The sequence below is a fragment of the Acomys minous genome, assembly GCF_964271855.1.
Source record: "Acomys minous genome assembly, chromosome: 11".
Lineage (NCBI taxonomy): Eukaryota > Metazoa > Chordata > Mammalia > Rodentia > Muridae > Acomys > Acomys minous.
Window position 1 is genome coordinate 44,467,471 of NC_140492.1, and position 23,208 is coordinate 44,490,678.

At 40.5% G+C, this 23,208-nt stretch overlaps 1 protein-coding gene and 1 long non-coding RNA gene across 4 annotated transcripts in view; one reads left to right on the forward strand and one right to left on the reverse strand.

Moving 5' to 3' along the window:
- Window positions 1-883: 883 nt before the first annotated feature.
- The window catches only part of LOC311608111 (resistin-like beta), a 41,659-nt gene continuing 19,334 nt past the window's right edge, over window positions 884-23,208 (reverse strand). The window contains exons 1-4 of one of the 3 annotated variants that reach the window (XM_084800375.1): window positions 3,268-3,317; window positions 2,949-3,094; window positions 1,710-1,772; window positions 884-1,156 (exon numbers count right to left, since the gene is read on the reverse strand). In XM_084800375.1, the coding sequence (XP_084656501.1) occupies window positions 1,029-1,156; window positions 1,710-1,772; window positions 2,949-3,069 (312 nt within the window). In that variant the 5' untranslated portion in view covers window positions 3,070-3,094; window positions 3,268-3,317 and the 3' untranslated portion in view covers window positions 884-1,028. Of the gene's footprint in view, window positions 1,157-1,709; window positions 1,773-2,942; window positions 3,095-3,267; window positions 3,318-8,362; window positions 8,514-23,208 lie in introns of those variants that run through there. The other 2 variants (XM_084800374.1, XM_084800373.1) reach the window with 2 other exon arrangements.
- Window positions 3,019-7,553, forward strand: LOC311608115. The gene is made up of 4 exons (XR_014782838.1): window positions 3,019-3,117; window positions 3,442-3,513; window positions 5,817-5,893; window positions 7,250-7,553. It is a non-coding gene; the product is annotated as an uncharacterized lncRNA (long non-coding RNA).

A 23,208-nucleotide genomic window follows, 5' to 3' on the forward strand; every position in this document is an offset into this window, starting at 1 on the left:
ATTGCCTCACTAATAAGGTAGGAAAGTAGAGAACTTTTAATTGTAGTGATGATCAATATACCTGAATTCCTATTTAGCTGCCAATAGAAACACCAGGGTTTTTTTTTTAAGTATTTTTGATGGTCTAAGTGTTGAAAACTGATTCATAACCTCCTTTAGAACTACGAAGCCTCCAAACTGGCAGTTCCTCAATTTATAATGTACTTGCTACCAAGCCACTTAGTCTCTCATTTGCTTAACATTAGTAGCAACATTTAAAAGTATTTACTTGGAATTCTGTAAATTATTATAGAAAGAAAGATACACTGTCTCATGACCTTCATGATAGGTGTGGGCTGTGGTGACCTATGGCTTTCTGGACGAAAAGCCATGGGAAAGAGGTTGCCATCAGGAAAGCCATCTCAGGTGTGTAAGTTGGAGTGAGCACACATAGTGATATCAGTCATAGACATAGGGGCGGAGAATAGGGTGAAAGCTAGAGGGAGGGAGAAATGGGAGGATAGAAGAGATGGAATAACAATTGAGATTTAATGTGAATAAATTTATTAAAAAATTTCAGTTAAAAAATAGAAATTTCTTAAATTTCCCTTTCTGCCTGCACCCAGCAAAGTCTTCCAGCACATGGCTTGGAATTCACTGTTCTAATTGGTGAGCTCCATTCAAGCATGGCATTTTGCTTTACTATATCTCATGTCAACAATACATTCAATATTTTTGATAGATCCTGAGGAAGTAGGAGAATGAGAGAGTCAGTCCCTTTTCCCATTCCTCCCATATCTTTCATCACCACCCTTCTTATATTCTGTACTGAGGTAATCCCTGAGATACTGAAAATATTTTCTGGCAACCAAAGCTAGGAGTAATAGCATTAAGGACAAAATGCACAGGTACAGATCAATCTTTATTACTCAAGAAGAATTATTGGGTAATATGGATTCATTATGAAGACAATGAGTCAGGTTTCCTGGTTGACACCATGGTTTCATTATGATGATCATTAAAAAACTGGATTCTCAGCCTCCTCATTCTTAGGCCATTTGACAGCAGCGGGCGGTGGTCCAGTCTATGACTGAGCACTGGCAGTGGCAAGTATTCCCGTTCCTGATATCCCAAGATCCACAGCCATAGCCACAAGCACAACCAGTGACAGCCATACCTGCATGGTCATGTGAGACACAGACATTAGAGACCTTGGACTGTAAGAGTTGGAGAGTCCCTAACTCCCCAGGAAGCTCATGGGACATCTAGGCATAGGTAAAAAAAAAAAAATAATCTAAATTTGGGAATTATCATCAAGGGAAAAGTCACCTAAACTTCTTAAACAAGAATCACTTAAACACAAGGACTTGGAGTTTCAATGTCATCAAGTTGATGGCAAATTACTTCTGTGTTGGCTACCTGCTCAGCTAAGCAAATGAAAAAATTGAGGCAGAAATGAAGGCCATATCCATGACCAGACTATTGAAGACACAAATGACTGGCATATGAGAGAAAGAAATGAAAGGAAGAACAGAAACTCAAGTCCTCTCAGTATCATCCTTTAAGGAACTGAAAATGAATAAGGGATGTCTGGGCACTTGAGACTATGGCTCACTTCCAAGGTAGTACAAATTGATCTAGGAAAACAATTCACTATTATATATTGACATATTCTTTATAGGGAAGAACATAGGACATCTTGCTCAATTTCTTTGTGTAGAGTTACTTACCAGCAGGACAGGTGGCCAGTCTGTCTTTTGCTGTAACACTAGTGCAGGAGAGCTTCTTAGCCCCTGTCAAGAGAGGATACTCTAAGTAGTACCTGGTGGTTTTGCTTGTGTTCTTGTAGTGGAAATTTTTGTGTCTTTAAAAATGTGTTTTTCTTCCATTCCCAGGTGTAGGATATGGGGCTGCTCCAGATTGCCCACAGCAGCAGAATATTTGCCTCGTGCAGGCTTTGAGATGGCTATAATCTTTGGCAGCTACAGATAATTTAATGCAGGTGAGTCTGAGAGGAAATAAATGCCAGAGCCTGGAGAGGGGGGCATGAAGGAAAAAGAATGCTTGTACATCCCCATGCTGTTCCTGGTTGTTGTTGATGCAATTTGATGAGAAGTTATAGATAATCTGAAATGAAAATTGTACTTGCCTCTAGAAACCCAATGAGCCTAAGCACCAGGAAGGAGTGAAAAGATAACAGCGCCCTCTTCCCCACTAATCTTCATTCTTGCCTACCTGGTGTTGGGGTTCTGGAAGGGATTCATGTAGAGAGTAGAAAAAGAAAAATAAGAAACCATAATGAAATAAAATAATTTAAAAGTACCTACGTGTTCTCCTGTTTTCACAACTTCCTTCTAAGTCCTCTTGTGTCTACCGTTATTATTTTTTCATAATCAGGGTACTCACTAACATTTACATTTTAATATCTTTAAAATTTTTTGTGTTTGCCTAAGTGTTTGCCTGTGCATAACATGTCCGCCATGTACTTGTGGTGGGAAGAAGAGGGCGGATGATCCTCTGGGACAGGAGTAGCAACGTTTGTGAGACATCGTGTGGGTGCCAGGTCCTCTGGAAGAGCAGCCAGTGCTCTTAAGTACCTAGTCATCTCTCCAGACTTCACATTTAATTGATTAATTTATGAAGAGACCACAAGTTATTCTTAGTTCATACATTGACTGTAAAAACTAAAGAAACTAACAAAAGTCTTTGATTTACACTTGACTCATAATGGACCCATACATTACACCTCCCTCCCTCCCTGTTCCTCCTCATCAAGAAGATTTTGCATTTTATCAAAGCTCAAAAAGCATGGAATACCAAATGAATCCTTGAACCGGAAGTAGGGCTACAGTGGACTAACTAGAGACGGGGATCTTGGAGTGGGGTAAAGATGAAGTAAAAGTTTTGATATAGGTGGCATAAGTAGAGGGTTGAGCTCAGATTTTCCTTTCCCCATCTGTTACCTGTACCATTGAGCGCTTCCTTGATCATTTCCTTCACCACGGTGTCTAAGGAACACTGCGTGTTCACTGGGATCATCAACTGCAGAAGGAAGATGGAGATGAGAAGGAAACACATTGTAGACTTCATGCTGTAGAAAGTCACCCTTCTGGAGCTGGAAGAATAAAGGGAATGAACGTGAGTCTCTGGGCTCTGAGGTGGTGATTAAGGAAGGGAGAAGAATGTGAGGAGAAACATCGGTATCTATACTGCAGTTCTTCTAGCTTTTTTTTTTTTTTTTTTTTTTTTTGGAGTAGGAGAGGGTTCCCAAAGAGCAGATTCACTCACCAGAAAGCTCAGCAAAGGTTTCTGTAGTCTGGCTGGGAAGGGTGCTCTACTGCTTTGAGATTGCAGACCTGCGCACCCTTAATATATATATAAGTGTACACACATCTAAATACTTGCTGTGACTTGCTAGTGAGGTGTGGAATATTACCATGATAAATCTTATTGTATCTTCAGCTTTGCTGTGGATGACTGCCAATGGAAGTCATCCTGCTGACCTGTTCTACCCACTCTGTTCTTGGACACCTGGTGAGGAGAACACCTGGGTCTTCATTTGCCTGACCCATATGAGCCCTCCTGCTTAGTCCTTCACCAGGAGGTAATTGCTTTATGGCCTTCCTAGTGGCAGCTCTAAACTTACCACATGGTCAGACAGCTTTTGTTATTGTTGCAGGCTGATTCCATCTATGTAGTCTGTTTACCTCACATAGACGTAAGGGAAAGCATGCTGCATGATTCCAGAGCACTTTCAGAGGCCCAGCAAAATTATCATTAGATTTATCTTTTTTGCATTTCTTTCCACTATTCTCTGTTTGCTTGTTTATTTATTTATTTGTTTGTTTGTTTGTTTTTTATTCTGTCCTCTCATAGCCACAAGGGGAAAGTAGCACATACTGGCCAGAGTCTGAGCCAAAAGAAAAGATTGAGACAAATCCGGTATCTTTGGAGGCATGTCTGTTTCTTCTCAATTTGGAAATGTCTCATCTCTTCTCATTCTATAGTTCAGGGTATATTGCTTACCCTTTCTTCCATATATGTCATGATTAATGTTCTCAACTTGGTTGTACTATGTACTTCCATAGGAACACACCTCTGTACATGTGTGTGAGGAAGTTCTTACACTAGGTTAGCCAAGGTGAATGGACACACTCTCTATGTGGGTGTCAGCACTCTGTGGGCTCGGGTCTCAGGCTGAGTAAAAGTAGGAAGTGGCACTGAGCACCAGCATTCATACCTTCCCGCTCCTAGTCTGTGTAGACAGTAAGACCAGCTGCTTCATACTCTTGCCACTGCATGTCAGGTGCCATGAGGGACCACACTTTTGATTTGTAAGCCAAATAAGCCTTTCCTTCCTTAAGTGCCCATGAGAAAAGTGACTAACACAGGACCTTGGGTCCTGAAGTGGGTTTGTAGCTGTGAGAAACCTGACCATGTGGTTTGTCAGCCTTTGGAACTAGTTTGCTGAAGAATTATTGCAGAGAGCCAGGCTTCTGACTGAGAATGGAATAACCCATGTGGAGAAGAAACATTTGCCACTTGCTCACTGCCAAGCAGAAATATTGTCTTTCTTGTGTTGTTGTTGCTGTTGTTGTTGTTTGAGGCATGGTTTCTCTGTGTAGACTTGGCTGCCCTGGACTAAATTTGTAGATGAGGTTGGCCTCAAACTCACAGAGATTTGCCTGGATCTGTCTCCTGACTGCTGGGATTAAAGATGTGTGCCATTACTCTCGGCTGGATTTTTTAATCAATTCCTTTTGAAAGGACTTCCACAATGCTTGGGAGAGGAATAGATGCCATTCACTATAGCTCATGAAATGTAGGTGCCCTGTGTCCTTTAAATCTTTAACATTGTAACATTATATATATCCAGAGTCACTTGCCCAGGGGTGGTCTTACCAACAGTGATCTGGGCTTACCCATATCAATCCAGAATATGCCCCACACACTCACCCAAAAGACAATATGCTGGGGGCATTTTCTCAATTTCTGTTGTCTCCTTCAAAATGACTCTTGTTTTATCAATTAACAGAACAACAGCTATCACAAACATGCTTCCAGTGATCAACAGTGTACAAGGGAGGAGAACATTTATAAAGCATTTTGATGAGTAATTAGTAAATACAAACAATTTGTTTAGAAAATTGTTCTAACTTTTATTAGATTTATTTATTCTATTTAATGTACAGGAGTGTCTTGTCTGCATGCACACATGTGCAGCACATGTGTGCCTGGTGCCTACGGAGGTCAGAAGAAGGGCTCAAATTCTTACAAACTGGAATTACAGATTGTTATATACTACCATGTAGATGCTGGCAACCAAATCAGGGTCCTCTGCAAGCTCATGAGTTATTAAACACTGAGCAATTGTTCCATTCCATATCTTAGAAATGTGCTGGTTGAATGAGAAATATGAAGAGTTTCCATAAATAGCTTATGTATCTACAGATAATACCTATATCTCATTGCATGTTTATCTTTAATTCATGGTTGCTAGCTTAAGTAATCGCCTCACGAAATAGGTAGGAAAATAGAAAACTTTTCATTGTAGTGATATTTAATGTACCTGAATTACTATATACTTGCCGATAGTCAGACCATTTTTTGGAAAAAGTTTTTTGATGGTCTAAGAGTTGAGAACTGATTTATATCCTCCTTTAAAACTATGAAGCCCCAAAACTGGCAGTTCCTCAACTTACAATGCACTTACTGCTAAGCCACTGAGTCCCTCATTTACTTAACATTAGTAGAAACATTTAAAAGTATTTCTTTGTTTGGAATTCTGTAAATTTTTATACAAAGAAAGATATACTGTAACATGACCTTCTTGATAGGTGGGCGCTGTGGTGGCCTATGGTTATCTGGAAGAAGGACAATAGGAAAGAGGCTGCCTTCAGGAAAGCCATCTCAGGTGTGTAAGTTGGAGAGAGTACACATACATAGTGAGAAGTTAGAAATTGTTTTAAATTTCCCTTTCCACCTGAACCTTGCAAAGTCTTTCTGCACATGGCTTGGAATTCACTGTTCTAATTGGTGAGCTCCATTCAAGCATGGCATTTTGCTTTACTATATCTCATGCCAACAACACATTCAATATTTTTGATAGATCCTGAGGAAGTAGGAGAATGAGAGAGTCAGTCCCTTTTCCCATTCTTCCCATATCTTTCATCACCACCCTTCTTACATTCTGTACTGAGATAATCACTGAGATACTGAAAATATTTTCTGGCAACAAAAGCTAGGAGTAATAGCATTAAGGACAAAATGCAAAGGTACAAATCAATCTTTATTACTCAAGAAGAATTATTGGGTAATATGGATTCATTATGAAGACAATGAGTCAGGTTTCCTGGTTGACACCATGGTTTCATTATGATGATCATTAAAAAATTGGATTCTCAGCCTCCTCATTCTTAGGCCATTTGACAGCAGTGGGCGGTGGTCCAGTCTATGACTAAGCACTGGCAGTGGCAAGTATTCTCGTTCCTGATATCCCAAGATCCACAGCCATAACCACAAGCACAACCAGTGACAGCCATACCTGCATGGTCATGTGAGACACAGACATTAGAGACCTTGGACTGTAAGAGTTGGAGAGTCCCTAGCTCCCCAGGAAGCTCATGGGACCTCTAGGCATAGGTAAAAAAAAATAATCTAAATTTGGGAATTATCTTCAAGGGAAAAGTCACCTAAACTTCTTAAACAAGAATCACTTAAACACAAGGACTTGGAGTTTCAATGTCATCAAGTTGATGGCAAATTACTTCTGTGTTGGCTACCTGCTCAGCTAAGCAAATGAAAAAATTGAGGCAGAAATGAAGGCCATATCCATGACCAGACTATTGAAGACACAAATGACTGGCATATGAGAGAGTGTGCAATAGAAAGAAATGAAAGGAAGAACAGAAACTCAAGTCCTCTCAGTATCATCCTTAAAGGAACTGAAAATGAATAAGGGATGTCTGGGTACCTGAGACTATGGCTCACTTCCAAGGTAGTACAAATTGATCTAGGAAAACAATTCACTATTATATATTGACACATTCTTTATAGGGAAGAACATAGGACATCTTGCTCAAATTCTTTGTGTAGAGTTACTTACCAGCAGGACAAGTGGCCAGTCTGCCTTTTGCTGTGACACTAGTGCAGGAGAGCTTCTTAGCCCCTGTCAAGAGAGAATACTCTAAGTAGTACCTGGTGGTTTTGCTTGTGTTCTTGTAGTGGAAATTTTGGTGTCTTTAAAAATGTGTTTTTCTTCCATTCCCAGGTGTAGGATATGGGGCTGCTCCAGATTGCCCACAGCAGCAGAATATTTGCCTCGTGCAGGCTTTGAGATGGCTATAATCTTTGGCAGCTACAGATAATTTAATGCAGGAGAGTCTGAGAGGAAACAAATGCCAGAGCCTGGAGAGGGGGACACCAAGGACAAAGAATGCCTGTGTACCCTCATGCTCCTCCTGGTTGTTGTTGATGCAGTTTGATGAGAAGTTATAGATAATCTGAAATGAAAATTGTACTTGACCAATGACCCTAAGCACCAGGAAGTAGTGAAAAGATAACAGTGCCCTCTTCCTCACTAACCTTCATTCTTGCTACCTGGTGTTGGAGTGTTGGGAGGGACTTTGGTTGAGAAGGGAGAAAGAAATATTAGAAACCACAACAAAATAAAACAAAATATTAAAATGTGCTTACATGTTCTTTTTTCACAACTTTCTTCAAAGTCCTCTTGTGTCTAGAGTTATCATTTTTTTCATAATCGGGGTACTCATTAACATTTAAGTTTTAATTTCTTTAAAATTTTTTTATTTGCCTGTGTATTTTGCCTAAGTGTGTGTGTGTGTGTGTGTGTGTGTGTGTGTGTGTGTGTGTGTGTGTGTGAGAATCACATGTATGCCTTGTACTTATAATGTCTAGAATAGGCCATCTGATCCTCTGGGACAGGAGTTATACGTGTTTGTGAGACATCATGATGTGGGGGCCAGGTCCTCTGGAAGAGCAGCCAGAACTCTGTACTACCTAGTCATCTCTCCAGACTCCAAATTTAATTGCTTACTTTATGAAGTGACAGTAAGTTATTCTTAGTTCGTAAATTGGCTGTAAAAATTAAAGAAACTAAAGTCTTTGATTTACACTTGATTCATAATGGATCCATACATTATGCCTACCACCCTCCTTGGTCCTCCTAATCAAGAACATTTGGTTTTTGATCAAGAGCTCAAAAAAGAGTGGGATACCAAATGAACTCTTGAACAGGAAGTAGGGCTACAGTGGGCTAACTAGAAGCTGCGGTCTTGGAGTGGGGTAACGATGAAGTAAAGGTTTAGGAATAGGAGGCGTAAGTAAAGGGTTGAGCTCAGATTTTCCTTGCCCCATCTGTTACCTGCACTATTTATCTCTTCCTTGATCATTTCCTTCACCACAGTGTCTAAGGAATGCTGCGCTTTCACTGGGATCATCAACTGCAGAAGGAAGATGGAGATGAGAAGGAAACACATTGTAGACTTCATGCTGTAGAATATCGGTGTCTGGAGCTGGAAGTAAAAGGGAGTGAAAGTGAGTCTCAGGGCTCTGAGGTGGCCATTAAGGAAGTGAGAAGAAAGTAAGGAGAAACATTGGTATCTATACTGTAGTTCTTGTTTTTTGAAGAAGGAGAGAGGGTCCCCAAAGAGAAGATTCACTCACCAGAAAGCTCAGCAAGGGTTTCTGCAGTCTGGCTGGGAAGGGTTCTTACTGCTTTGAGATTGCAGACCTGCACACCATTTAAGTGCACACGCATTTAAATACTGCCTGTGTCTTGTTAATGAGGTGTGAAGTATAACCACAATAAATGTAGTATATCCTTGACAAGCAACAGCTGCCTTAGCTGTGGACGACTGCCAAGGGGAGTCATCCTGCTGACCTGTTCTACCCACTCTGTTCTTGGACACCTGGTGAGGAGAACACCTGGGTCTTCATTTGCCTGACCCATATGAGCCCTCCTGCTTAGTCCTTCACCAGGAGGTAATTGCTTTATGGCCTTCCTAGTGGCAGTTCTACTTACCACATGGTCAGACAGCTTTTGTTATTGTTGCAGGCTGATTCCATCTATGTAGTCTGTTTACCCCTCACATAGATGTAAGGGAAAGCATGCTGCATGATTCCAGAGCATTTTCGGAGGCCCAGCAAAATTATCATCAGATTGATGCTTTTTCCATTTCTTTCCACAATTCTCTGTTTATTTTTTGATGCTGTCTTCTCATAGTCACAAGTGGAAAGTAGCACATTCTGGCCAGACTCTGAGCCAAAAGAAAGGGTTGAGACAACCCCGTTATCTTTGGAGGCTTGTCTGTTTCTTCTCAGTTTTGAAAATGTCACATCTCATTCTTAAGTTCTGGGTCATACAGCTTACCCTTCCTACCACATACGTGATAATTAATGGTGGGATTATATACTTCCATAGGAACACACCTCTGTACATGTGTGAGGAAGTTTTTAAATTATGTTAGCTAGGTGAATGGACACAGTCTCTATGTGGATGTCACCACTCTGTGACCTTGGGTCTCAGACTGAGTAAAAGTGAGAAGTGGCACTGAGCACCAGCATTCATGTCTTCAAACTCCCAATGTGCATGTACAATAAAACCAGATGCCTCATACTCTTGCCACCATATATCAGGTGTCATGAGGGACCACACCTTTGATTTGTAAGCCAAATAAAGCTTTCCTTCCTTAAGTGCTTATGACCATGTGATTTGTCAGCCTTTGGAACTGGTCTGCAGATAGATTATTGGAGAGAGTGTAGGATTTTGACTGAGAATGAGAATGACCCATGTGGCAAAAAAAAAAAAAAAAAAAAAAAATTGCAAGTTGGTCATGGCCAAGCAGAAATATTGTCATTTCTGATGTATTCTTATGGTAGTAACTCAGCCACTGGGAGTTTTTTTTCCCCTTTTCTTTTTTAAAAAAAATTTGAATTTTATTAATTCATTCAGATTACTACTCAATTGTTATCCCATCACTTGTATCCCCCTGTTCCTCCCTCCCTGCCGCTTTCACCGTATTCTCCTCCCCTAGGTCTAAGAGCAAGGGGGACCTCCTCCCCCACTACATGGACATAGGCTATCAAGTTTTATCTTGGTAGCCTGCTTATTCTTTCTTTGACTGCCATCAGGACTCCCCACCAAGGGGCGGTGGTAAAATATGGGGCACGAGAGTTCATGTCAGATTCAATCCCCACTCTTCACATAACTGTGGAGAATGTCCTGTCCATTGGCTAGATCAGAGTAGGGGTTTACTACTTGTATTGTCCTTGGTTAGTACAATAGTTTGAGCAGACCCGCCTGGGCCCTGGTCCACCCATCACAATGTTCTTCTTGTAGGTTTCTAGGACCATCTGGGTCCTTCTATTTTCCCATCTCCTATATTTCTCTTATCTATAATCTCAGTAGGATGTCCTCACATCTATCTCAATTTCCTAGTAAGTGAAGACTTTCGTGGGACATGCCTTTTGGGCCCAATTACAAATGGGTATATACCATGTGAGTCTTTCTGCTTCTGGATTAACTCACTCATGATCATTTCTAATTCCATCCATTTGTCTACAAATTTTCGGATTTCCTTGTTTTAATAGCTGAGTAGTATTGCATAGTATAAATGTACCACAGTCTCTTTATCCATTCTTCAACTGGGGGACATTTAGGCTGTTTCCAGGTTCTGACTATTATGAATAAGAATGCTACGAACATGGTTGAGCATGTGTCCTTGTGAGCCATTGATCTTTTTAATCAATTCCCTTTGATGGAGCTTCCAGTATGCTTGGGAGAGGAATAGATACCACTCACTATAAATCAGAAAATGTAGGTGGCCTGTGTCCTTTAATTCTTTTACATTGTAAATATGTGTGTGTGTGTGTGTGTGTGTGTGTGTGTGCCCTTAATTGATTACTGATTCTAGTAAGGAATGTATCTGAGTTTAGAATGCTTTTTGATACTGGTCATAAAATCAGAGCAAATATATTTTGAGATGTTCGGAATGAGGCTACCTTCATTGAATATGATATATTTTTATAGTCTATAATAAATGAAATAGAAATTTTATAACATATTTGAAATATTTAGTACATAACTAAGTATCTGTGTGTGTGTGTGTGTGTGTGTGTGTGTGTGTGTGTGTGTGTGTGTGTACAAATGTCCACACCAGGACATGCATGTGGAGGTCATAGGTCAGTTTTCCTTTTTACATCCAGGACCCCAGGAATCCAAAACAGGCAATTAGGCTTAATTGCAGGTACCTTTACCTCTTCAACCATTGCACCGGCTGTTATAACAGTTATATTACATATTTCTTCTTTTGCTCAGTGTAATATGACTAAGAACGATGAGTGATAACCATGCTAAAGCCTTAATGTTATGTCCGAGTGAAATTTTCTTTCCTGAATAACTTAATACATAGCATTTCAATTCAAAGTATTTAAACATTTCAAGGTGTGGGCATATTGTAGACCAATTTGTTGGCAGAATGTAACTTGAATGACCGATAGTAAAACTCTCAATAGAGTCCTGGTTCTCTTCTGAGAAGCCTTAGGATTGTATCTGTCCCTGTTCACATTTCCACTGGCATTGTGGTCTTCCACACTCCCATCAATTAATGACCCATTAACTTCTATAGAGCAGCCTAGGTCTCTATGCAGCACATATCAAACTGAATTGTCATCAAGTATTAGAGCTTGGATGGCCCTTGGAATGGAACAAACTTGATTTTGTCACTCAGAAGACAAGCAACTGAAGAGGGACCTGATCATTTGGTTACTGAAGGTCACAAATGAGCAAGCAGTGTTTGCAGATGCTGACTTGGGACTAGAACCCAGGTCTCTCTGTTCTTACGCATAATCCTTGGTATGATGGTGTCTCATTTCTGAGGACTTAATGAAATCTAAAGGATGGCATGAAATACTGTCTTGGCTTAACTTTAGGTACATTTTCTATTTTAGTGAAACTCTGCCTGTCAAAGAGCAAAGTCATATAAAGTATATAGCAAAATTTTTATGCATCATAAATATAAAATAAAACAGCAAATTTATTTCTTTTTCTGGATACTGTTTGAGACCACAGGAGAATGGAGATGTTGGCATTCACTTTTGCAGACTATATTCCAGATGTCTGGTTAGGAATGTTGACTCTATTCTCTACCACTGGGTAGTTGATATTTATTTACAAACTAAAGAATCGCACACTAGTTTCAACACAGTGTTTTGTGGACTTCTTCTTCAAAGCTTGGTGTTCATGGATGTTATGTTAACTAACATGCCTTTGTGATCAGTCTTTTCATTATCACCATCATCATGATCATCACCATCATCATCATCATCAGCGCTTTTCCATGTCAAGTCCTAATAGACAGCCCTGAGCTGGGCATGACACTTTACAGCTGTGCTACCACACAGAGTGGCCATTGTCTACTGTCACTTGTGCAAACCTGGGCATCGTGCCATAGATGGGCATCTAGGGGCTAGCTCTGCTCTGAAGACTTCTGCTGTTCCCTGCTGCACTTCCTCTCTGGGGTTTAATAGTTCCAGTATAGAATTAAGGAACAATTTAAAGTACTGGTTCTTATTGAAAGTGGCTGATGCCAACTGAGTTAACTGGGTTATGACCTCAGCACTCCCTGTTGGCATCCATCTTGGCACAAGGCTCCATAGGTTCTCAGTACTAAGTTCCTGACAGCTCCAATTTTTGTTGATTTTCTTTTGCCAGTAAAATAGTAGGTTGTATTTACACATCTGGCAGTGACCTGTTTCATTTGGAGAGATGTCACTGTGTTCTGGCGTGGAGCCTGACCCGTCCTTAAGTCTGGTGCTGGATTGGAGGGCTGAGTAATAAGTGGTTCAGGAGATAGAAGATGGGAGGAGGATGACAACCTTGGATTTTTAAAAACATTTTTATTTGATTTTTAATCGAGATCAAGTTCCAAATCATGCTAATTGGACCTAGAGAGACCCTGGGACAATGTAAGTGTAAGAGCAATGCTGGGAACCAAGGAACAACATCTAACAATTTAAAAGTTGCAAATTTTGGCTGCAGAGCCAGGGATCCATAGTATCTGAAGAAAATTCACATGACATTTAACCATAACGTTGTGTGTGTGTGTGTGTGTGTGTATGCAGGTATCCTTTTCTTTTCTTTTTTTCTAAATTCATTTATTCAGATTACAACTTAATTGTTATCCATTACTTGTATCCTCCCACTCCTCCCTTCTTCCCGCTTTCACCCTATTCCCCTCCCCTAGGTCTATGACCAACGATTACCTCCTCCCCACTATATGGTCATAGGCTTTCAAATCTCATCTTGGTAGCCTGCTTATTCTTTCTTTGAGTTCCACCAGGCCTCCCCACCCAAAGGAGGTGGTCAAATATGGGGCACTGGATTTCATGTCAGAGTCAGTCCCTGGTCTCCACATAACTGTGAAGAATGTCCTATCCATTGGCTAGATCAGAATAGGGGTTTGCCCTACCCAGATCTAGCCAAGGGACAGAACATTCTCCACAGCTAAGTGGAGACTGGGGACTGACTTTCACAGGGTCTCTGGTGCCCCATATTTGGCCATGTCCCTTTGTGGGGGAGGCCCAATGGCACTCGGAAGAAGGATAGAGGACTACCAAGAAAAGACTTGATACCCTAGCACCATATTCAGGGGGAGGAGGTCCCCCACAGCCACAGTCATAGGGAAGGGGGATTGGGGTGAAAGTGGGAGGGAGGGAGGAATGGGAGGATGCATGGGATGGGATAGAAAATGAGATGTAATAGGAATTATTTTTAATTTTCAATAAAAATGTGTTAAAAAAAAAAAGAATAGGGGTTTGATGTTTACTACTTGTATTGTCCTAGGTTAGTGTAATAGTTTGAACATAACCCCTGGGCCCTGATCTATCAGTCACGATGTTCTTCTTGTAGGTTTCTAGCACCCTCTGGGTCTTTCTAGTTCTCCTATTCTGTATTTGTCTTACCTAGAGTCCTAGTGGGATGTCCTCACATCTATATCAATCTCCTTGTAAGTGAAAACTTTCATGGGTCATGCCTTTTGGGCTAGTACCCAAAGTGCCCATGTGAACCTTTCTGCCTCTGGGTTAACTCACTCAGTATGATGATTTATAGTTCCATTCATTGGTCCATAAATTTTGGGATTTCCTTGTTTCTAATAGCTGAATAGCATTCCATAGTGTAAATGTACCACAGATTCTTTATCCATTCTTCAACTGAGAGACATTAAGGTTGTTTCCAGCTTCTGGCTATAATGAGTAAGGATGTTATGAGAATGATTGACCATATGTCCATGTTGTGTGGTGGAGCATTGTCTGGGTATATTCCAAGGAGTGAAGTAGCTGGGTTTTGAGGAAGCCAGCTGGGTATATTCTCAGTTTTCTGGGTATATCTCAGTTTTCTAAGAAAGCACCAGATAGAATTCCAACATGGTTGTACAAGTTTGCATTCCCACCAGCAATGAAGGAGTGCTCCTCTTTCTCTACATCCTTGCCAGGATGTTGTGTCACTTGAGTTTTTAATCTTAGCCATTCTAATGGGTATAAGATGGAATCACAGAGTCATTGTGATTTGCATTTCTCTGATGACTAAAGACATTGAGATTTTTAAAGTGTTTCTCAGCAATTCATTATTCCTTTGTTGAGAATTTTCTGTTTAGTTCTGAACCCCATTTCTCAGTTGGGTTATTTGGTTTGGTGGTGTTTAATTTCATGAATTCTTTATATATTTTGGGTATTAGAGCTTTGTCTGGTGTAGGATTGGTGAAGATCTTTTCCCAACCTATAGGCTATCGCTTTGTTCTGTTGACAGTGTCTCCTGCCTTACAGAAGATTCTCAGCCTCATGAGGTCCCATTTATTAATTGTTGACCTTAAGCCCCGGGCTGTTGGTGTTCTGTTCAGGAAGTTGTCTCCTGTGTCAATGTGTTCCAGGCTCTTCCTCACTTTTTCTTCTAACTGATTTAGTGTCTCTGGTTTCATGTTGAGGTCTTTAATCCACTTGGACTTGAGTTTTGTACATGGTGACAAATATGGGTCTAATTGCATTTTTCTACATGTTGACACCCAGTTAGACCAAGACCATTTGTTGAAGATGCTATCCTTTTTCCAGTGAACAGATTCCAAAAATCAAGTGATCATATGTGTATGGATTCATTTCTGGGTCTTTGATTCTATTCCATTGATCAACCATCTTATTGCTGTGCCAGTACTATGATGTTTTATTTACTGTTGCTTTATAGTACAGCTTGAGATCAGGTATGAAGATTCCTCCTGAGGATGTTTTATTGTATAAGATTGTTATAGCTATTCTGTTTTGTTTTTTTTTTTTTTTCATATAAACTTGAGAATTGATCTTTCAATGTCTTTAAATAATTCTGTAGGTATTTTGATAGGGATTGCATTGAATCTGTAAATTGCTTTTGGTAAGATGGCCATTTTTACTATGTTAATTCTCTCCATCCCTGAACAAGGGAGATCATTCCCCCTTCTGATGTCATCTTCAATCTCTTTCTTCAGAGATTTAAGGTTTTTTTTCAAACAAAACCTTCCTTCACTTGCTTGCTTAGAGTTACTCCTAAATATTTTATATTGCTTGTGGCTATCATAAAGGATGTAGTTTTCCTAATTTCCTCCTCTGCATGATTGTCATTTGTATATAGGAAGGCTATTGACTTTTTTGAGTTAATTATGTATCCAGCCAATTTGCTGAAGGTGTTTTTCAGCTGTAGGAATTCCCTGGTGCAATTTTGGAGGTCACTTATATACACTATCATATCATCTGAGAATAGGGATAATTTGATTTCCTCCTTTCCTATTTGGATCCCCTTGATCTCCTTTTATTGTCTTATTGCTCTAGCTAGAACTTCAAGAACTATATTGAAGAGATAGGGAGAAAGTATGCAGCCTTGTCTGGGCCCTGATTTTAGAGGAATTTTCTCAAGTATCTCTCCATTTTCTTTGATGTTGGCTATTGGCTTGCTGTATATAGCCTTTATTATGTTTAGGTATGTGCCTTGTATTCCAGATCTCTCCAAAACTTTAAACATTAAAGGATGTTGGATTTTTGTCAAATGCTTTTTCTGCATCGAAGGAGATGATCATGTGGCTTTTTCCTTTCAGTTTGTTTATATGGTGGATTACATTGATGGATTTCTGTATGTTAAACCATCATCCTTGTATGCCTAGAATGAAGCCTACCTGGTCATGGTGAATGATATTTTTGATATGTTCTTGTATTCATTTTGTGAGTATTTTATTGAGTATTTTTTTCATCAATGTTCACAAGAGAAATTGGTCTGAAATTCTCTCTCTCTCTCTCTCTCTCTCTCTCTCTCTCTCTCTCTCTCTCTCTCTCTCTTTCTCTCTCTCTTTTGTTGGGTCTTTGTGGGGTTTATGTACCAATGTGACTGTAGCCTAATAAAAATGAATTTGGTAATGTTCCATTCATTTCTATCTTTTGGAGTGGCTTAAAGAGTATCAGTATTAGCTCTTCTTTTAAGGTCTGGTAGAATTCTGTGCTGAAACCATCTGGCCCTGGGCTTTTTTTGGTTGGAAGACTATCAATGATTGCTTCTATTTCTATAAGACAAATAAGACTATTTAATTTGTTTATCTGATCTTGCTTCAATTTTGGCAAGTGGAATCGATCAAGAAAATTGTCTATTTCCCTTATATTTTCAAATTTTGTGGCACATATGCCTTAAAGTAGGATCCAATGATTCTTTGTATTTTTTCAGTGTCTGTTGTTATGTCTCCCTTTTCATTTCTGATTTTGTTAATTTGGATAGTGTCTCTTTGTCTTTTAGTTAGTTTGGCTAATGATTTGACTATCTTGTTGATTTTTTCAAAGAGCCAGCTCCTCACTTTGTTGATTCTTTGAATTGTTCTCTTTGTTTTTAATTTATTGATTTCAGCCTTGAGATTTTTTTCCAGACGTCTACTCCTCTTGGGTGTTTCTGCTTCTTTTTTCCTAGGGTTTCCAGATGTGTCGTTAAGTTGCTTATGTGGGATGTTTCCAATTTCTTTATAAAGGCACTTAGGGCTATGAATTTTCCTCTTAGCACTGACTTTAATGTGTCCCACAAATTTGAGTATGTCGTTCCTTCACTTTCTTGAATTTCAGGAAGTCCTTAATTTCTTTCTTTATTTCCTCCCTGACCCAGGTGTCATTAAGTAGAGAGTTGTTTTGTTTCCATGTGTGTGTAGGCTTTTTGTCATTTCTGTTGTTGTTGAAGTCCAGCCTTAGACCATGGTGATCTGATAGGATATAAGGTATTATTTCAATCTTCTTGTATCTATTGAGACTTACTTTTTGACCTACTATGTGATCAATTTTGGAGAAGGTTTCATGGGGTGGTGAGAAAAAGGTATAATTCTTTGTGTTTGGGTGAAAAGTTATGTAGATATTTGTTAGATCCTTTTACTTAATGGCATTGGTAAATGTTGTTATTTCTCTGCTTAGTTTCTGTTTCCGTGACCTATCCTTCAGTGAAAGTAGTGTATTGAAGTCTCCCACTATTAATGTCTGTGGATTGATGTGTGGTTTAAGCTTTGTTAATGGTTCTTTTACAAATCTGTGTACCCTTGTATTTGGAGCATAGATGTTCAGAATTATGATGTCATCTTGGTTGATTTTACCTTTAATGAGTATGAAGTGTCCTTCCTCATCCCTTTTGATTAATTTTGGTTGAAAGTCTATTTTATTAGATATTAAAATGGCTGTGCCTGCTTGCTTCTTGTGGCCATTTGTTTAGAATATTTTCCAGCCTTTTACCCTGAGGTAATAGCTGTCCTTGTGTGCGAGATGTGTTTCTTGAATGCAGAAGAATGTTAGATCTTGTTTATACATCCATTCAGTTAGTCTGTGTCTTTTTATTGGAGAGTTGAGACTATTGATGTTGAAAGATATTAATGACCAGTCACTGTTAAGTCCCTTAATTTTTGATGTTGGGTACAGTAGAGAGTTTGTGTGGTTGTGTTATTGTGATGGTGTAGTTATCTATTTCCTGTATAGTTTTGGTTGTGGCTAGTCTCTTTGGGGTGAAGTGTTTGAATTTGTTTTTGTCATGGAATATTTTGTTTTCTCCTTCAATGGTTATTGATAGTTTCACTGGGCATAATAGTCTGTCCTGGCATCTGTGGTCTCTTAGTGTTTGTAGGACCTCTGTCCAGAAACTTCTGGCTTTTATGGTCTCTGCTGAGAAGTCAGGTGTAATTCTGATAGGTTTGCCATTGTATGTTTCTTGGCCCTTTTATCTTGCCACTTTTAATATTTTTTCTTTGTTTTGTATATTTTGTGTTTTTATTATTATGTATTGTGAAGATATTCTTTTCTGGTCTATTCTATTTGGTGTTCTGTAGGCCTCTTGTATGTTTATATGCATCTCCTTCTTTTAATTATGGAAATTTTCTTCTATGATTTTATTGAAGATATTTTCTGGGCCGTGGAGCCAGGTGTCTTCTCTTTCCTCAATGCCTGTTATTCTCAGGTTTCATCTTTTCATGGTGTCCTTGATTTCGTGGATATTTTGTGTCAAGAATTTTTCAAATTTAGCGTTTTCTTTGATGGTTGCTTCAAGTTCTACAATTGTATCTTCTAGACCTGAGATTTGTTCCTCCATTTCTTGGATTCTGTTAGATGAGCTTACCTCTGTGTTGCTTACTTTCTTCTCTAAGTTCTCCCATTCCTGTTTTTCTTCTGTCTGTGCTTTTATCACTGTTTCCATTTTCATCTTCAGATCTTGAACTGTTTTATTGATTTCCTTCATCTGGTTGTTTGTATTTTCCTGAAATTCTTCCAGTGCCTCTCTATAGGCCTCTTTTATGTCTTCCACCTGTTGGGTGATGCCTTCCAGCATTTGATTACAGATTTTATTCATTTCCTCCATTACCATCTTCATTACTAAGGATTTGATGTCATTTTCTTGTATTTCAATTGTATTTGAGTCCTCAGGATTACTTTCTTTGGGACAGCTGGGATCTGGAGATGCCACATTGTTTTGGTTTTGGTTTTTGTTCTTATGCTGTCCTTTAGTCATCTTGCTATCTATAATTTTGGATGGTAGCTTTTGGTGTCCTTCACTGGTCATTGAGAATGGATAGTTAGTGAATGACTATAGGTCACGTGCCCTTGCCTTTGGGGATCAGGGAGTTCTTTCCTGGAACTGGCAGGTGACCTGGTTTCTGCTCCAGGAGACTTTGCTCTACACCTTAAGCACCTGACTGGATTAGCAGAGGTAGGCTTCTGACTGATCCTGTTCATACTACTGAGGGGATTCAGACTAGTTGTGTTAGGGGTTGGTGTTTAATTTTCTCTCCTGACCCCTTGGGACATTCCAGCCTCTTTGATGTGTGTGCGAGACCCCTCCGGGTCTTGGGGACTGGCCAGGCCAGGTTTTAACTGCCCAAATTGTCCAGGCCCAGACCACTGTGGCTCACAGTCCGGTTCCTTCCTTGACCAGTCTAGATAGCAGACCAGTCTAGGTTGAGTACCTTTAGCATTTCCGTCCCACTGAATTGTGGCCACAATTTAGATACCCTTCCAGACCCCTCAGGGCAATCCAGCTTCTCCCATGAGCATGGGAATCCCTGCTGTGCTGTAGAGACTGTGGCTTTATCTGGCCAAACCCGGACCACTATGGCCCACACACTGATTCCTGCTGGGATCAGTCTAGATAGTGGTCCAATCTATTTTGCACACCTTTCACAATTCAGTCCCACTGAGCTATGGCCACAATTCAGACTCCCTTCTAGACCCTCAGGGCAGTCCAGCTTCTCCCATGAGTGTGGGAGTTGCTGTTGGGCTATGGGGACTGTCCTGGCTGGGTTCTATCAGTCCAATTTTGCAGGCTCGGTCACTGAGGACTGCTGCCTGGCTCTGATCAGACCCGCCTAGATTGTGCAGGCTGTTGCTGGGCACTGTGGGCGTCACCAGCTTCTGGGGCTGCCTGTGAACTGTGGTGGGGCAGGTGGGGTTGTCTGATGACAGATTTACTTGTTTCCCTGAGAGTTTCCCAGGACAGGAGCTTAGGTGTTCCACCTCCGCACGCATTGCACCTGGGCTATAGAGTCTGGCTGCAGAGTGCAGGTGGGTTCTGTTTTAAAGCCTGGAGAGTGGGTTCAGGTCCTCCATGGGCTGATGTTTAACCGGGTGCCAAGCCCGCCTGTGGTCTGCATTGTGCAGGACACGACTCACCTAGTGTTTTCCAGTTCTTGCAGTCTGGCACCGAATCCGGTCCCTGGTCTCCATGCAGTAGATCAGATACAGTGCATGATAGGTGCGGCCATCTTGGAACCTCCCCCCTCGTATTCTTTTCCATATGGATACATTGGAGGTCTATTTGTGTGGAGGTCCAAGATCAAAATCTGGGGTAGTCCTAAGGATCTGTCTGTCTTCTTTTTTGGAACACATTTTCTTAGTTGGCCTGAAGTGTGCCAATTCAGTTACGATGGCTGGCCAGCAAATACCAAGAACCTAGCTAAGTCTGTCTCCCAAACACTTTGATAGAAGCAGTCACCACCTCAACTGAGTTTCTATGTGAACATTGGTCATTGAAGTCAACACCTCTATTTGTTCTGCAAGTATTTACCAATTGAGCTGTCTCCCAGACTTTAATTTCCACTACCACATTATCTTTCCATCTACCCTAAAAGAGTACTTAGACACATGTTATCCTTTCTTTTGTGTTTTCTTCTGAAATGACAGTTTATACTGAAATTATTTATTTATTACTGGTTCTTTACCAATGTAGAAGTCCTTTTACATTTCTGCTTCTGCTCTGTCTCTATAATGATTCAGGGTTTTTTTTGTTTGTTTGTTTGGTTTGGTTTGGTTTTTGCCAAGTCCTTCTTCCAAATCTTTGCTCCTAGATGAGAGGTAACATTTGCAATCCCAGACTCATTTTTAACTTCTCTTACACTTCCATGATAGTCTTCATCTTTTATATCCCTTACAATATTCAATGCATTCCTTTATCAAAACAGGTGTTTATTGAGTCGCTATTAGTGATTCAGGCATTATTAGACCAATACAAAGGCAAAGCTCCCATGGAGATTATAGCACACAAGAAGAAAACATTGAATTAGCCATAGCAATTTAAACCAATGTCTTCAGAGTTATTATTTGATAAAAGTCAGAGTGAAAAGTAGAAGGGAGTCTCCCTAGTGGAAGACATAGTAGTGAGACTTGAGGATCTGTAGAACAGCCTGGTGCAAAGAGCCAGAGCAGAATGAAACCCTACCAGAGACAACTTCCAGAAGGGAGTCAGACTGACTTGGTAGGAGAGTAACTCATAAGACAGGAAGAAGAGCACATTTGGGGAGAGGCTAGGCATGATCAGTGATCTCCATGAAAGGTTCTGGACATATGGAACAAGTGATTGCAGCCAGTTTAGAGAAGACCCAATCCTTGAGATAAAAAATAGAAATAAATGAAAGATGCCTATGACTTCAGCAATGCTGCTAATGTGCTGTTTATCATATAAGCTGCCAACACATTTGTCACTTTTCAGTACACTCGATGCAGATCCTCCAAGCTGCAGGTGGCACATGGGATTAGTCACACAGAGGTTTGACTAGTAAGCACATCTGAGGAAAGGAAAGAGAGAAAAGGCACAGGAGGCTGCGTGAGTACTAATGTAATCTGCAGGTCTGGCCTGGATGCAAGAAGAAAGAAGAAGATGAATGATCCATTCTGTAGAAGAACCTTTGAAGGATCCATGTGTCATGTCCTATCTCCCTGGATTTCTTTGCTCAGTGTCCCATCCACAGCCAGTCTAGAGGATTAATAGGTTTCCCATTTATTAAATCACTTTACAGCCTAATTCCAGCCCCCTTTCTCTTCTCCTCTCACTCCCATCATCATACCCCTCCTCTCATTCTCCCTTCTACTTCTTCTCAGAGAAGGAGAGGCCCCAAAGGGGTAACAAGCCAACCTGGCACCTCAAGTCACAGAAGTACTAAGCACATCTTCACCCACTGAGACCAGATAAGGCATCCAACTAGGGAAAAGGGATCCAAAGCAGGCAGCAGAGCCAGAGACAGCCTCTCTACTCCCATTGTTAGGGGACCCACAATATTGACCAAGCTGCACATCTACTACATATCTGTAGAAGGTCTAGCTCCAGGCCTTACTTGCTCTTTGGTTGGTGGTTCAGTCTCTGTGGGACCCAATGGGCCCAGTTAATTTACTCTGTAGGTCTTCTTGTGGTGTCCTTGACCATTCAGACTCCCTCAGCACTTCCTCCCACTCTTCCACAAAACTCCCCGAGCTTGGCCTGCTGTTTGGCCTTGGGTCTCTAAATCTGTTTTCACCAGTTGCTGGATGAAGCCTCTCAGAAAACAGTTATGCCAGGCTCCTGTCTACAAGTATAGCAAAATATCATTAACAGTGTCAGGGGTTGGGTCTCTCCCATACACTGCCACCAGACAGGAGACAACTTCCTGAACAAAATAACAATAGCTCAGGCCCTAAGATCAACAATTAATACAGAGACCTCATGAAACCAGAAAACTTCTGCAAAGCAAAGGACACTATCAGTAGGACAAAATGACAGCCTACAAATTGGGAAAAGATATTCACCAACTCTTCATCTGAAAAAGGGCTAATGTCTAAACTATATAAAGAACTTAAGAAATTAAACAACAACAAAACAAATGACCCAACTAAAAATGGGTACAGCACTGAACTGAGAATTCTCAACAAAGGAATCTTGAATGACCAAGAACCTCTTAAAGAAATGCTCAATGTCCTTAGTTATCAGGGAAATAAAAATGAAAATGACTCTGAGATCCCATCTTATACCTGTCAGAGTAGCTAAGATTAAAACCTCAAGTGACAGCTCATGCTGTGAGGATATGGAGTAAGGAGAGCACTCCTCCACTGCTGATAAGACTGCACACTTGTGCCAACACCGTGGCAATGAATCTGGAGGTTCCTCAGAAAATTGGGAAAAGTTCTACCTTAAGACCCAGCCATAACAATGCTGGGACTTTACCCAGATGGTGCTTCACCATGTCACATGGAATGATAAATTTAAGAACAGAACCTGGAGTACTAGGTGCATCCCATTGCTTTAGTTGGAGTTCGTACAGTCTCAGGGCCACCAGGACTTTAAGAACATGCATTGTAGCTGTTCAGGGTTCTGATCAGCCCTGAGAGTCTCCTGCAGGGATTGTAGGTTTGTTGTAGCTGAGGGTCTCACAAACATGTAAT